The 15882-nt window shown below is 48.2% G+C and overlaps 1 protein-coding gene across 1 annotated transcript in view; it reads right to left on the bottom strand.

Moving 5' to 3' along the window:
* Window positions 1-2152: 2152 nt before the first annotated feature.
* PSD2 (pleckstrin and Sec7 domain containing 2) overlaps window positions 2153-15882 on the bottom strand; it is a 35030-nt gene continuing 21300 nt past the window's right edge. Inside the window, exons 7-14 of the mRNA XM_011935337.1 lie at window positions 12846-12935; window positions 10858-10901; window positions 9630-9820; window positions 9393-9463; window positions 8865-9022; window positions 7879-8023; window positions 6473-6616; window positions 2153-4355 (exon numbers count right to left, since the gene is read on the bottom strand). Coding sequence (XP_011790727.1) covers window positions 4152-4355; window positions 6473-6616; window positions 7879-8023; window positions 8865-9022; window positions 9393-9463; window positions 9630-9820; window positions 10858-10901; window positions 12846-12935 — 1047 coding nt within the window. The 3' untranslated portion in view covers window positions 2153-4151. The remainder of the gene's footprint in view (window positions 4356-6472; window positions 6617-7878; window positions 8024-8864; window positions 9023-9392; window positions 9464-9629; window positions 9821-10857; window positions 10902-12845; window positions 12936-15882) is intronic.

Raw genomic sequence — 15882 nt, 5'->3', positions numbered from 1 at the left:
TCCAACCTTCCTCCCACTTCCAAGAATATTTACAAGGTGTCCCCCCAGCTGCTGGGGAACCTGGCCAAGGGACTGACACAAATTGCTCTGCTTCAAACTCAGCGTTGGAACTCTGGCCCAGTTCTTGCCCCGGATCTATGGGCCGGACTGAGACAACAGTTGCCGGCCTAGGTGGGTGAGGAGGGATGGGTTGTGGGGTTGGCACTAGCACAGCCGAGGCAGGGTGACCCCTGGACCCTGAGGCACGTCACAGGCAAAGTCTGGACATGCAGAGTGGCATGACAGGTACCCGCAGCTGCCAGGAGGACCACAGCTGCTGCAGCTCATAAGCCCACCGGGTGTTGCTCTTTCCCCAATTTTATACCCCCTCAGAGCCAGGCCTGTCTAAACCCGCAGCCCTGAGGGAAAGTATATGATTTCAGTATGCAGAAGGCAGATGGAGGCCCAGGGTTCAAAAGCCTTTCCCCTCATCAACTGATTTAGTAAACCAGTGTCCGGCACCGGGAACTATTCGGTTCTAGTCAGACACACGGACGTCTTCCACCCAAACGGCTGAGGTGGTTGGCATGCACACTTGCCTACGCCTGCGTGTTTGTGTGGGTGTGGGTGGGTGTGGGTGTGAATCCCCCTAGGATGTGTGTAGTCAGAGACCTGCAGGTGGGAGGGACAGAGAGGTTGCGGGTTGAGAGGGCTTCGGCATCAACAGGGCATAAGTTCGAATTCCAGCTCTGAGCCTCCTAGCCGTGTGACGTCTCTAGGCCAGTTTCCTTGCTGGGAAATGGGTGATGCAAATACCTATTCCAAAAGGTTGCTGTGGAGATTATAAAGTACAGTGCTGATGCTGGCACGTGATAGATGCCTATTACATGGCTGATTTGATGGTGGTGATGACAATCTCCTGTGCCTTGCATCCTTGTATCACACAGCCAGAGTGACAGAAACTAGATGAGAGGGAGGCAATGGAGAAAAATAAAGAACAAACTAAAGTTATTGTATTCATTATGGGGGCGCTGGGAAAAAGTACCTGCTACAAAAAATTTTAAAAAGGGAAATAATGAACTCAATCCTGCATAAACCTGCAACTCACTGGCCCTTCCCAGCCCCCTTCTGTTGATCTCATCCAGGCCCCACTGCTGTCTCTGGGTTTGTGGTTGGCTTTAAAATTCTCTGAGAGCCAGTTATTCTTCTATGTGACCTGTGGCTTCTGTAGGATCCCAAATTAACTCCATATGAACTCTTGGGGAACCCATTGACCTTTGTCTGATCCAGCTTATTGTCCTCATGTGACCTTTCCGAGGGCTCTAGGTTGCTGTTGCCTTCTAAATTTTAGAGTCAGAAGCTACCCAATGAGAACACCAATCTCTATGTGGCCCTCAGTTGATTCTGAATGACCTCTTGGTGAACTCACTGACCTTTGCATGAGCATCAGGTACCTTCATTATATGCTCTGAATCCTATAGTACCTGCCATACGTGCCGAGAGTCCAAGGCCAGAACCTAACAGAGTTCTTTCCTCACCTGTCATTCACCCATTCATTTCACAGGTATGATTGGGACCCAGGAACACATGTGGCCAGAGAGGCCCCTTCTCCACTCTGCCTCTCAAACTTCTGCCTTGGGGAGCCTTCCCAGTGGCCTTTCAGGAAGAGTCGCAGTCCTGTCAAGCTACTTCCCTACCACCGCCCCGTCACTGGAACATATAGGACGACATTCAGGCAGCTTCCCAAGTCAGAGGCTTCGTCCCCACTTTCCCAGTTCTTTCTTTTCTCTTCCAGGTCATTTTTTGGCTTCTCTTTCCAGGCCCTCCCAGAGACCCAAGTGGTAATGGTAACTGCCTGTTCTCCCCACGAAACTGTGAGCCCCACGAGGACCGGCAGTCAAACTTCCTCCCACCACCATATTCCCATCACCCCGCCCAGCGTGCAGCACACAGTTGGCCCTCCTTGAATGAGAGGATGAAGGCGCAAGAGACACCATCCTCAAGGGGCAGCCCCCAGAAGTCCCTGAGCCCGAGGCCACTTCCCAGGACCACCAGGTGGTGCAAACCACTTATTGTATGTCACCAGTCCTGGATTTGGACAGTCCTAGAAAATGGGCATGTTGGAGACAGCAGTTGTGCGGGGTGAGGATCCATTCGAATGCAGGAATAAATATTAGAACTTTGACTTAGATTTATTTTCATCTCATCTTTTTTAAATTTCTATTTTTGTGTATGTTTTATAATGTACATGATATTTTAGTACAGTAGTACATGTATATAATTTACAAATAAATAATTATACAATTAAGGAAGTGAACTAAACATTTTTTTACTGATGGGAGGCACAACCCGTGCTCAGGAAGCACATCTGTCCACAGCTGCCAGAACTCCTGGCTCTGCTCTCCACTCACCCACCCTCGAGAAGTGAAGGGTGGGACACTGACCCCGAAAATCACAGGACTTTTGAGGCAGCGTGGAGAAAGTACAGAGAGCTCTTTTGTAGTGCCACATTGCGTTTTCAATTTCATTTAAGTGAACATTTACTTCCTCTGAGCAAAACGAAGGGGCCAGATGGTTTGGTTCTAAAACACACTTCAGCTGATCCAACTTAAATAATCTCAATTTAAATCACTACATCTCTCCACATAATCAAAAGCCCCTTGCCTCAAATGTGAGTGGGCCTGTAAAGTTAGATACTTAGTTGCAAGCCTGGCTTATTTTATTAACTAAGTATGTTACCACTGACGCCAAATTGCTGGCCAAACTACAGTAATCTATTTAAACAATAGAGAGGATTCGCTCTTCATAGCCGCACTGAATATGCCATCACCCCCACCCACTTGTCAGTTGGAAAAATGCAGGGCTTAAAGGTGCTAGCTAATCCGTGATCGTCAAGTGGCAAATTTCTCCACTCTTCCCAGATGCGGCCTTGGCTAAGCCTTTCTGATTCACTAGACAAATGAAAGAAATAGCAACAGAAAAACGATCAGTAACTTGTCATTCCACCTTTTCCCACGACCAAGAATTAATGGCTTCCATAACTGTCCTCCAACAAGCATCTTTGGGCTTGTTGACAAGCGGCCATTTGTGAGGCAGAGTGTCTTTTATTCCTATAGCAGTAGATCTGTCCAAGAGGCCACCTCTGGAGCTCAGAGACCTGGCAGCACCAACATAAAGACCCAAATATAAACAGGGCTGTGGTCCCATCCCACTCACACCCCAGGATATCCATGGGACAAATGGGGCGGTGCATACATGTTCTATTTTTTCCAAAAGTATCAACTGTAAGAGCAGTGTAAGTCACAGGTCAGCTGGAAGAGGGAAAAACAGGGCAAGGGAGACCAGCATTGCCTCCCCCTTCCCTCCCAGGGCGTCAGGAATGCCAGGGGGCCAGGTGCAGCCATCCTTCCTAACAGGGGAAGCTCCAAAATAGGCTTTTCCTTTATCTGATTTCATCCTCTAACTGACTTCAGTTCCGAAACCATCTTTCAGAGTTTCCTTATGTATATATTATTCTTATAGATGTACATTTGTGTCTGTATAAAAAGGAGACAGTGTGATCTCAATGGATGAAAAGAGGTGGACGCACATGTGAGTGGAGTCAACTTGACACTGAAAGGGCACAAGCCTGGGTCCCAGATTATTGTGATGTGAGGCAGGAGACCTGGGCATGGTTCTGGAGGCTGCTGGGAGGAGGGAGGAGAGGATGGTGCTGGTGGTCTGCAGACCTGCTGCTGGTCAACTCAGAGGAAGGAAGAGGAGAAAGGGTGGGGTTCCAGCTGAGACCTGGAGTCAAGACCTGCCCTCACACACAAGAAGATGAGGAGAGGAGCTTGATGAGAAGAGAAAGACCTGGGAAGACAACAGCTCTTCCAGCTTCTCCAGCGAGGTGGTGTCTAGAGCATGCACACAACTGGCCTACAAAATGAGGCTCCATGGTGGAGAGGAAAACAAAGGCCGGGGAGAGGGTCTGATGCCCAGAGATGCCCAAGGACGCAAGGAGATCAACGCCACAAATGGCATCTCCATCTCCTGGGCCCACAGGTTTTCTGCACCCCTCTGGCTGCCCATCAACTGACTGGAGCTTGGTCCAAGTGGCCCCTGGCTGGAATTGTGCTCACCAACCCCACTGGGGACATCTGCCCATCCTGGGGTCTGCACATCCATGTCAGCTAAGTATCAGGCCCAGTGGCATCCTTTGTGGTTTTGCTGCCAGTCACATGGCCCTGGCTGAGGGCAGGACTTGAGTGTGTCTTCCGGAGAGAAGGGTCATCCCCTTCCAGAGTGGCCAGCCGGGCCTCAATCCGCTCCAGATCATCTGAGCCCACTTTGATTTTCACAGCCAGGAGGTGGATATAGGTCTCATAACGGCTTTTCTGGGGAAAGGCCAAACACAAGGTCAAAAGACAACAAAAGAGGAGAAAAGTATGTGCACCTTGTATGACAAAAGACTGATTTCCTCAATATGCAGAGAGCTTTCACACATCGTTAACAAGAAGATGAATGGTCCAATTAAAAAATAAACACGGGACATGCACATAAACTTCATTCATAATTGGAAAAATCCAAATAATTGGCAATGATATCTTGGATATGACACAAAAAACCCAATCAACAAAAGTAAAAATACACAAAAGGGACTACACCAAAATTTAAAACTTCTGTACATGAGAGGATACAGTCAACAGAATGAAAAGGCAACCTACAAAATGAGAGAAAAATGTTTGCAAGTCATATATCTGATAAGGGTCTTGTATCCAGAATATATAAAGAACTCTCAGAATGTAACAAGAGAAGACAAACAACCCAAATTTTTTAAATGGGCTTGAATCTACATTTCTCCAAAGAAAGCATACAAATGGCCAACAAGCACACGAAAAGGTGCTCAACATCATTGGTCATTAGAGAAATGCAAGTCAAAACCACAATGAGATATCAATTCACACTCTTACTACTATCAAAAGAGCAGAAAATACGTGTTGGTGAGGATACGGAGAAATAGACAGAACCCTTGTGCTCTGCTGGTGACAATGTAAATGGAGCAGCTATTATGGAAAGCTGGTGGTTTATCAAAAAGTTAAAAATAAAATTACCACGTGATCCAGCAAGACCATTTCTAACTATAAACCCAAATGAGTTGAAAGCAGGGTCTTGAAGGGATATTTGTATACCCATTTTCATAGCAGCATTTTTCACAATAGCCAAAAGATGGAAGTAAGCCAAGTGTTCACTGATGGATAAACAGGTAAACAAAATATGGTGTATACATACAATGGAATATTATTCAGCCTTATCCCATTTATGCCTAGTGTTCCATTATTGGAACGTTGGAGTTACTGGAAATAACTCATGGGAGTTATTTATATCATACTGTTCAAGGTCATCTCCAAGGTCTGATTTTTCACCAAAAAAAAATTTGCAACCTCCGACATAAATGGGTTAAAAAGAAAGGAAATTCTGACACACACTACAACATGGATGAACCTTAAGGACATTATGCTAAGTAAAATAATTCAATCACAAAAAGACAAATTGTATATGATTCCACTTAGAGTAGTCAAAATCACAGAGGCAGAGAGTAGAATGGTGATTGCCAGGGACTGAAGGGAGGGGAGAGTGGAAAGTTATTATTTAATGTGTACAGAGTTTCAGTTTGGGAAGAGGAAAAAATTCTGGAGACTGGTTACACAACAATGTGAATAGACTTAACACTGCTAACTATACACTTAAAAATGGTGAAGATGGTAAATTTTATATTACATGTCTTACTGCAATTAAAATGTTTTTAAATCCAAATTAAAATAGTAATGAGGCTGGGTGTGGTGGCTCACACCTGTAATCCCAGCACTTTGGGAGGCCAAGGCGGGTGGACCACCTGAAGTCAGGAGTTCAAGACCAGCCTGGCCAACATGGTGAAACCCCATATCTACTAAAAATACAAAAATTAGCCAGGCATGGTGGCACGTGCCTGTAATCCCAACTGTTCAGGAGGCTGAGGCAGGAGAACTGCTTAAACCCGGGAGGCAGAGATTGTAGTGAGCCAAGACTGTACCACTGTACTCCAGCCTAGACAACAGAGTGAGATTCTATCTCAACAACAACAAAAAAAAAAAGTAATGAGATACTAATTGTTAAACCTATCAGGTTAGTGAAGTTTAAAACATTTTGCAATGCCCAGTGCTGGTGAGAGCATGGAGAAATAAGTACATTCACAAATTATTAAAGGGGTTAGAAATCAGGGCAAACATTTAAGAGGAAGGTTTGGCAGCATCTGAGGGCCTTCGTCTGAGCTTCAGCCCCTCACCCCTGTTGGGGAAGGCTGGCACCCTGGAAGGACTGGGGACTAAGGGTCAGGGGACCCTGTTCCCTGCTAGCTGCCACGTAAGCAAGCCCCTTTATCAGTAGGCTTCACCTCCCCAGTCTCACATCAGGCCAGGCAGGAAGGAGAAGGAGCAGGGCGCTGGGCTTTGCAATCCAGCCCCCCAAGGCTCACCTCGAAGGTGAGATAGTGCTCCTTCAACCGGTACTCCTCGGCCTCCTTGGACTTGATGCCCCTCTCGACTGGGTGACACCTGTGTTCGGCCAGCTCCGCAGTCAGCTGCCTCAACTTATTCTCATGAGACCGCAGTTGCTCCTCCTGGGAAGGCAAATCGTGGACTGGGACGCCTTATTCTCAGAATGTCACGGAGTGACTCAAATCCTGTTCTACCAGGAGCTGCTCCACCAGAGGGAAATGAAGGCCTAGCCAGGGTCACCAAAATGTGGTGATAGAGCCAGGCTCTGGACCCGAGGGCATGTTCCTCCTCCCACCTCCCTTCCTCCTCTTGCTGCTCCCATCAGCATCAGCTTTCCTCGATGCCCCCTAGACACCCCACCTCAGGCTCAGGAGACAAGAGATGCTCACGCTTATATGTGGACATAGACAGTCCCTGACACAGACACACAATGATCCCCACACACAACCCAGCTCACATGCATTCCCATGTGCACACACAAACACCCCGGACCAAGGCCAGCCTGGCCCAGCTATCCCCTGCTCCTTATGATACACACGTTCTCTTACATTCATGCCCAGACAAACGCAATGGTCGCAGACCCAGGATCACACCTGGTGGAGTGACAGGCGGAGACACTCTCATTGATGGGTAAACGCACACACATCCCACCCACTACAGGACAGCCAGGCCCCCTGGTGCTGTGTGCTCATGCGTGCATGTGTGTGAGTCACCACCTGTGTGTTTACACATGTGAATGTGTGTGGTGTGTGCACATACATAGTGTACGTGCATTGCATAGGGGTTCTGGGCAGAAGCAGGAGCCCAGGAGCTCAGTGGGGAGACCTGGGACAAGGCCTAGTGGGAAAGACCACTGGCAAAGAGGAAGTGTGGGGCTTCCGCTGCCCTCTACCTCTCAAGCTCTGGGCCACCATTTCTCCTGTCCTCTCCGAAGAAGCCCTGAGAGCCTGCAGCATGGGTGAGCTGGGTTTTCTAAGACTACAAATAAAACATTTAAGGAGGATAGGTGAGGGCAGCAAAAGAGCACTGGATGAAGAGTCAGCCAGGTGTCACCTGTGTGAACTCCCTGTGACACAGTCTCTTGCATTTGTGCCCAGGTGCACACAAGGCCACCAACTCTCAGTCACATCCACAGGGATGCACTAGCAGAGAGGCAGCTCCATGCCAACTGCCACAGCCACGGCCCCTGTATGACATTCCTTGGTCTCCCCATCTGGACGTGGGGGTGGGGTGCGTGGGATGGAGAGAAGAGGTGTCCTTCTCTGGTGTCCTTCAGCCCAGGATCACCCAGCCTAGAGACAGAGCTGGGGTGGGTCTGCTGGACGGGGGCCTGGGCTGAGGATGGCAGCCTAGGGAGGCAAAATCTTGACCCAGGAGCATGTACCTGGCAGAGGCGGGTGGTGCAGGAGGGCAGCAGGGGCCGACAGAACTTCTTCATGGAGCTGACAGCGGCTGGGAAGGCCGGGGCAGAGAAGATGGCTGCCACCAGGTTGATCCTGAGGATCCAGGACAGCATTTCTTCCTTGCTCCTGGGGACAGGACGGGGAGAGGGTGCTGGCCTCTCACACAGGACTCCCTGTCCCCTACTCAGCATCACATACCCAGCACTGGGCCCGACACTAAGAAGGCACCAGTACCTCTAGATGAGTGGGTAAAGGGGAGAGGGAGGATGCATGGGGGCTGGATGGGCCTGGCCAGAGCTATGCAGGGAGCTCCCTTTCTATCCCAGCTCCCAGGCACACCCGGATTCTCATGTGAAAATCAAACTTCCCAGGTTCACAGCTAGTGGCCCTGGAGTGAATGGGTGGGAATGACCGTGGACTGGGGATCATCAGAGGCAATGGCAACTGGGCAACCCTCACAGTCCTCCTGCCCGCCCCCACTGCCTGCCCAGCACTGGCACTGTGATCCTGAGGCCTCATCCACCAGTCTGTCTCCTTGCAAGCTCATGTGCACCCCAGTCTCAAGTCATAGGAAGGCGAGAGGTGGTAGAAGGACAGCCTTACAGGTTACCTGGAGGGTGCATCTTTCCCACATTTAAAGCGAAGGATGATTCATAAAGATGCCACCTGCCCCACATTTCAGACTCCAGCGTACTCGGCAGCCCCTGCAGGGCTTGTTAAACACAGTTGCTGGAGCCATCCCAGAATTTCAGGTTCAGTAGGTCTAAGGCGGGGCCAGAGAGACTGCAAGTGATGCTGAGGGGAACCACACATTGAGAACCGCTGCTTTGGGGGGACCCAGCTGTCGGTCTGGGTCATGTGGATACACATGCTCTGTTGCTGACTCAGGGGAAGGAGAGGGGTTGTGTGCTGCGTCACTGCGACCCTAGGCCCCAGGTGGGAGTGAGGGGCTCCAGCTCCTACTCACGGTGCCTGGAAAAGGAATACCCTCCAGTCGGCCGTCTTAAGCTTGAGCACGTTGGACTTCTTGCTGTAGTCAGAGGCCCTGGTGGCCAGAGCGTGATGCACGCGAATGGCGTTCTTCAGGTCACCCTCCGATAGAGCTTTGTCAGGCCTGTACTCATCCTGGGTGGGGCGGGATGGGTGAGATAGCGTCACTGACCCACACCTTCCACTCTCCCCTCCCCTCACTCCTCTCTGTCTAACCCTATAGCTTCCTTAATTTTCTGTTCCTGCTGCTCACCCACCCCAACAAGAATCCAGGCATCCCTCCCCTTACCCCAGTTTGTCCCAGAGGCCTAAACAGGCCTCACACTGAGTGTCCACTGAGCGACTAGGCACCAAGTTCTCCCAAAAACCTCCAAAGCCCTGAGTGGGCCCAAGTCTGGGGAAGGACCCAGCATGTACCTGAGCCCCAGGTCCTGCCCCACAAGGCTGGGGTGGGATGGGACTGAGCTGGCCCTTTCTGAGTAAGGTCTCTGGGGCAGTCTCTCACCTTCTGCAGGTACAGGATGGTCCCTTTGAGCACTGCGTAGAATTTCTTCCAGCCACGCCTCCCACGGGGTGCTGGGGAGGAGGGCACTAGTAGTGTGGCTGCAGCCACCCTCTGCAATCTCTCCAACCCCACCTCCCACTACATGTCCACCTGTATGTTCATCCCCAAGGAGTGGTCTGGGGCACCCCCCTCTGTGCCAGCCTCCCTCCCATGCCCCTCTTCCAGCCTGACACCCACTCCTCTTGCCATCCATGTCAGCATGAGTCTTCCGGGTCAGGACGCCGTGCTTGTAGGTGGTGGCACTGAGCGCCTGTGGGACATCCAGGAAGGGGTTGCCACCATCCAGGATTCGGGTCACCTTCTTCGTGCCTGTCCCGAACTTGTCATCCACCAGCTCAGACAGGGATTTCCTCAGCTCGTCCTCATCACTAGGGAAGTACTAGGCCTAAGCAACACCTCCAGAGAGGCCTCAGCCGCGCATCATCATGGCCTTCCCCCTCAGCCTCCCATCCCGGAGCCAGGGTCACGGAGGAAGAGCAGCCCCAGGAGGCAGAGATGAAGAGATTCCAATTCCAGACCACAGATCCAGATCTCTGACCCCTCCTCTCATTTCCACTTCTGACCTCTGACCTCTGATCTTTGATTTTTGTCCTCCAAGCCCCAAATGTCACCCTTGATCACAAATGTGGAGACTTTACTGTCTCCAGGTCTCCCTCCCAGTCTTCCTTCTCCTCTCTCCATCCCAGGGAGCACTAACCGTGGCCAGACTGAAGCTGCTGCAAAAACCATACCAACATGCTGGAAGAGGGAGGCCAGCTGGTAAGACCCTGAAGTCTGGGCCCCCAGGAGAGCCCTGGCAGAAGAGTGCCAGCTCTTACCCTGTGGGGTTGGAGTTCCTGCCAATCCCTGCCTGAGGCCTCTACATGGACCTGGCTGCCCTGGGGAGCACAGCAGAGCCTTTCACAGTCTCCCCAAACAGCAAGGTCAACATCCCTCTCTCCTGATGAGACCTACAGGTCTCGCTGCCTTTGCAGGGGAAGAAGTTAGAAGGCACTCTCACCTTCCCACTGTCAGTAACAGTCACCACCTAAACGTGGACATATTCTACAGGTTATAGGGGCCTCATGCCTCCTGTCTGCCTACTTCCCAAAGGGAAAGGAGCAGTCATCAATGGGAATTGGAACACGATCCCCATATAGAAAACCAGCTGTGGACATCATAGAACTAAAGTCACAGTTCAACCTATTCCGTAACAATGCAAACATTGCACTCCTTTTCTCAATACAGAAGATGAATCCAAAGAGGAATTCAACACCAGGTGTGAGCCAGCTAGACACAGGTGTCGGGCCCTGGATTGGGAAGGATCAGCACCATGGACAGTGGTCAGGATGACGGACCTGCACCCCCACACTCCCCCTCCCAGGGATGCAGGCTCCCCATACCTGTGCCCGTAGGCACTACTCACATGGCCCATTCCAGCTTTTCATTCTTGATGGAGTTGTAAAGGGTCTGGGAGAGGGAAAAGAGAGAGGGGGGAATTCAGGTGAAGAGTCAAAGAAACCCCCATCTACCACCAATAACGTGGGTACAGTGAGAGATCACCTTTTCAGCCAATAGGGCAAAGTGGATGTTTGATTCATACTTATTTGTTAGATGGGTGAGTGGGTGGGTGGATGTATGGATGGGTGGTATTTAATTATGTGATCACTTAATGTCAATCTCCCATAGGAGACTGTAAGCTTCACAAGGTCAGAGGCTGTCCATTTGTTCACTACTGAATCTCCAGTGCATAATCCAGAACTTGACATACAGCAAGTGCTCAACAGGGTAGATGAATGAATGGGAGGATGAATGGGAGGATGGGTGAGTGAATGGATGGATGGGGAAGTGGACAGGTGGAAGATGGAAGGATGGGTGGGGAAACAGGCAGGTGGATGGGTGAATGAATAGAAGATGGGTGGGTGGATAGAGGGTACATGAGGAAGATTTAGGGGTGTATGCATGAGGATATGCGTGGGCAAATGAATGTCAGGATGTTGGGTGGATGATTGAGTAAATGATTGGGTGGATAGATTTGAGGATGAATGGGTGGGTGGGTTGGTGAGTAAGTGAATGGGTGGGGAATAGGAGGTAGGGGGATGGGCGAGTAGATGTGGAGATGTTTGTCGAGGTGAGTAGACGAGGGAGTGTTTGAAGAGTACAGGGTGTCTGTGTGGGTGAAAGGTGAATGGGTGAGTGGCTGCTATGTGAGGAGTGGGAAGGGGAGGTTTGGGGATATATATATGGGTGGTGGGTGAATGGGTGGGTGCATGGGTAGGTGAATGATTGAGTGGCTGGGTGGACGCATCGGAGGATGAGTGGAAGGGTGCAGAAGTGGGTAGATAGGTGAATGAGTAGATGGGGAGAAATGGATAGGTGGATAGTGGGACTGGGATTGTTTGATTCACAAATATGTTCTTAACAAATGCTTCTCAATGGTGAAGAATATAATATAGTAAGAAGAGTGATGAAGACAATGTTCTATGGAACACTGGGGTTTGGATGGAGCCCTCCGAACTCATTATTCAACTACCCCTGTAGTATTATCAGATTCTTCAAACCCACTATTTAAAAATGAAGCTGGCTGGGTGTGGTGGCTTATGCCTGTAATTTCAGCACTTTGCGAGGCTGAGGTGCGAGGATTGCTTGAGCCCAGGAGCTTGAGATCAGCCTGGGCAACATAGTGAGACCCCCAGGCTCTACAAAATATATATATATATATATACACACACACATACATATATATATATATAAATCACCAGGCACAGTGGCATGCACCTATAGTCCCAGCTACTTGGGAGGCTGAGGTGGGAGAATCCTTCAAGGCCAAAAGTTCGAGGCTTCAGTGAGCCTTGATTGCATCACTGCACTCCAGTGTGGGTAACAGAATGAGATCTTGTCTCAAAAGTACATAAATAATAAAAATGAGCCCATCACCAACCCACCAAAAACCTGCTCCTTTTCCTCAGTTCAGAAATGACCAGACTAGAAAGGCTAGAGTTCCACCCTTCACTTCAGGTTCAAAAGAAAACTGGATTCTCTTAATTCCTGGTGATGTCGAAGGAAAGGGGGGGCTTTTCCTTGGGGTGACAATAATGATGTTTGTGGTAAAGGTGGTGGTGGCGGTTGTGGTGGGTGGCAGCTGTGACAATTGGTAGCAGTGTTGATTATTACTGTGACAGTAATGGTGATAATGGAGTACTAAAAACAAATCTCACAAAGCCTTCCCCTCTGCCTAACTTAGGGAACACAGAACAGCCAAATGTTGAGTTCGGTGGTTTCTAACTTTGTCATCATGGCCCTGCACCCTGTGTTAAGGGCCTGGAATGCCAGGATTTCAGGGGGCAGAGACCTCTCTCCTCTCTATCCACACAGGGTGCAGCTAGTGGGATGGGGACTCTCAGCAGATAATACCTTCAGCAGGTCTTTGGCAAAGTCTTGGCCATCATTCAGCTGGTCCAAGTTGGCAATGAATTGTTGACAGGACATCTTCTTGCCAATGTTCTGTAATGGAGAAATGGTTCTGCCTAAGAGTAGGGAAGGAGGCTGGTGTGTTCCCCACACACCCTGCCCTGCCCAGCCAGCGGGATGAGGCAGAGTTAAGGGCAATAATGAAAATTAAATTGCATGAATTTTCTATTGTCACCAAGAGTTTACAAAACTCTTTCTCACAGTCAGAACTGTGCTTGATTCTCAAGCATCTTGAGAGGTTGGGCTTCTTCTGCAGCCCAGGTGAAGGAGTCGGGCTGGATGAAGAGTTGTAAGAGCTGACATTTGCCAGGTGCCTACTGTGTTCCAGGTCTTGTGCTTGACATGCATTATCTTATTTCTTTCTCACCCCAAGGAGAAGGTGAGGTGCCTGTTTTTATTATCCCCATTTGACAGGTAAGGAAACTGAAGTACAGGAAAGTGAAGTGGCATGCCCATGATCACACGGCAAGGAAGTGAAAGGCCCAAGTGTGTCTGAAACCAAAGCCCGTGCTCTCACCGCTACTCCACGGTTAACTATCCCAAGGTCACTCAGCACCAGGACTTGAACCCCGGCCTCTTGGCTTCTGAAAACAAGCTCTGCATATTCTGCCACAACTGTCTCACCCTCTCAGCTGCACAGAGGGGCAGCAAGACTTCCAAGACATAGGTGAAGTGAGGGAAAGTTTATGGGAGTCAAAAATCAATTGCCACGGACACACATGAGTGCCTCATGCTGAGCTGAGCTGAGCTGGAACAGAGAACCCAAGCAGATGGTTTCACACTCAGAGGTAGAAACAGGCAAAGAGCTGGAAATGACTAAATCCCCAAGTTCTGCCTTCTTGTTTTAACCAATGAGTAGCAGAGGGGCTCAAACCCTGCAAACCCAACACCTAATATTCATACTTCCAGACTCTCCTTGGAGTCCCCATGTCTGAGAAAACACGAACAGGACTTCATCTTTGTGGGGATGAAGACTCTTGAATAGCAGATACTTATCACTGTAGGATTTTGTGGATTAGGGTTTGCTCTAAAGCAGCATTTTCCAAGGTTTACCTACAGAACTCTGGTATCCCAGGAGATGGAAATAGGTATTCTCTCAAAAAGAGATTTCATAATAGAACAAGTTTATCTACATGTTTCAGAGTCTTTACCATGCTCATATGTGCTGGTGTCTCCAACGAGAGGATCCCATGTCATTTCCCAAGTTTACTGACCTTGGCACTATTTTAGCAAAGACACTCTATTAGCATCATATGGGACATTCACACACCATAGAAGTCATTCAGAAAACAATGATATAAGGCTTTATAAGTAGCTGACAAGCAAGAACTTTCTACGCTTTTCCAAATCATTCAGGAGAAAAGGTCCTATGTATGCCTTGATACAAGTGTGTTTTGTATGTTTCTGTGTATAGTTTTACATATTACGTGTGTGTGTGTACACAGATAAATATATAGCCGTGTGTGTACATTTGTAATAGATTATGAGGGCAATGTTGATAAGACTGTCGTTGAGTTCCACACAAACTGAACATTCCCCAGCCATTGGTCAGGAGCGCAAAATCAAAAAATAACAAGGCAAGATTTCTAATCTGAGCAATATCAGACTATCTTCTTGTGAGTGAAACTTCCCAGCAGCATTGGAGGCTTTACAAAAGCAGTGAAGGCTTCAAGGGTGAGGATCCTGCAGGGGAGTGTGGAGAGGTGACCCCAGAAAGAGCAGCGTTCCTCCCTGAAGCAGCTGCTGCCTCCCAGCAGCGGCCGCCTCCCAGCAGCGGCCAGGGGCTGAGCGGCTAAGTGGCCTCTTAGGATTGGAGAAACGAGATTGGAGTTCAGGGTCCACCAAGGACAAGGGTCTTGGGAAGCACCCAGTCACACTTCAACAAAAAAGTTGAAATTAAGAAAGAAAATACTAAAAGAAGAAAAATTATCCCAGATGGAAATGTGGAGAAGCAGAAATGAATGAAATAACAAAAATAATTGGTAATTCTAAATGAAAATTGACTCTGTAGAGCAACAATAAAGTTTTCCAGGGAATAAAATATAGAGAGATACAATAGTTAAAAGCACGACAACAGGAGTATATAAGTTAAGAGAGCAGTAAATGGAACTAAAGTGTTTCAAGGTATTTCATTGCCCAGGAAGTGGTACAAGTACTTTATAAGTCGAGAATGCAAATTGCCAACCATAAAAGGAATTCCAAAAGAATGCACAACTAACAAGCTAACAGAGCAGGGAAATGGAATTCTAAAAAATGCTTAATCCAAAAGCAGGCAAAAGAAGAAAATAAAAGAAACAGAACAGTGGAGTCAAAGAGAAAACAGTCACTTGATATACTTAAACTCAAATATATCATAATTCATTAAATGTTCAAATTAACATTATTACCGGATTTTATTTTTAAGTATATAAGAGACATGCCTTAAATATAAAAGAACAGAAATCTTTGAAAGAAAAAGTCAGAAAAGGATGTAACACATAAACACTAACAAAAGAACTCCAGTATAGCTACACTAACATCTGACAAAATAGATTTGAAGGCAAGAAGCATTACTAGACATATAGAAGGACATGTTCATAGTGATAAAAGTGTCAATCTGCCAGAAGATATGATCATCCTAAATGTGTATACATCTAGTAGTATAGCTTCAAAATATACAAGACAAAAATTGACAGAACCAAAAGAAGACATATTCACAATCTTGGCTGGAGATTTTAACACTGTTCTCTTAGTAACAGAAAGAACAAGCCGACAAAAAATTGGCAAGAATTCTACGCAAAAAAATTAGATAATCTAGATGAAACGGACAAATTCTTAGAAATACACAAGCTACTAAAACTGGCTCAAGAAGAAATAGAAAATCTGAATAGACCCATAACAAGTAAAGAGATTGAATCAATAACTTAAAAAAAAAAAAAAAAAGCAAGGCCAGGTGTGGTGGCTCACACCTGTAATCCCAGCACTTTGGGAAGCCAAGGTA

Source organism: Colobus angolensis, unplaced genomic scaffold (genome assembly GCF_000951035.1).
Source record: "Colobus angolensis palliatus isolate OR3802 unplaced genomic scaffold, Cang.pa_1.0 Scaffold142, whole genome shotgun sequence".
NCBI lineage: Eukaryota > Metazoa > Chordata > Mammalia > Primates > Cercopithecidae > Colobus > Colobus angolensis.
This window is presented reverse-complemented; position numbering and strand designations above follow the sequence as displayed.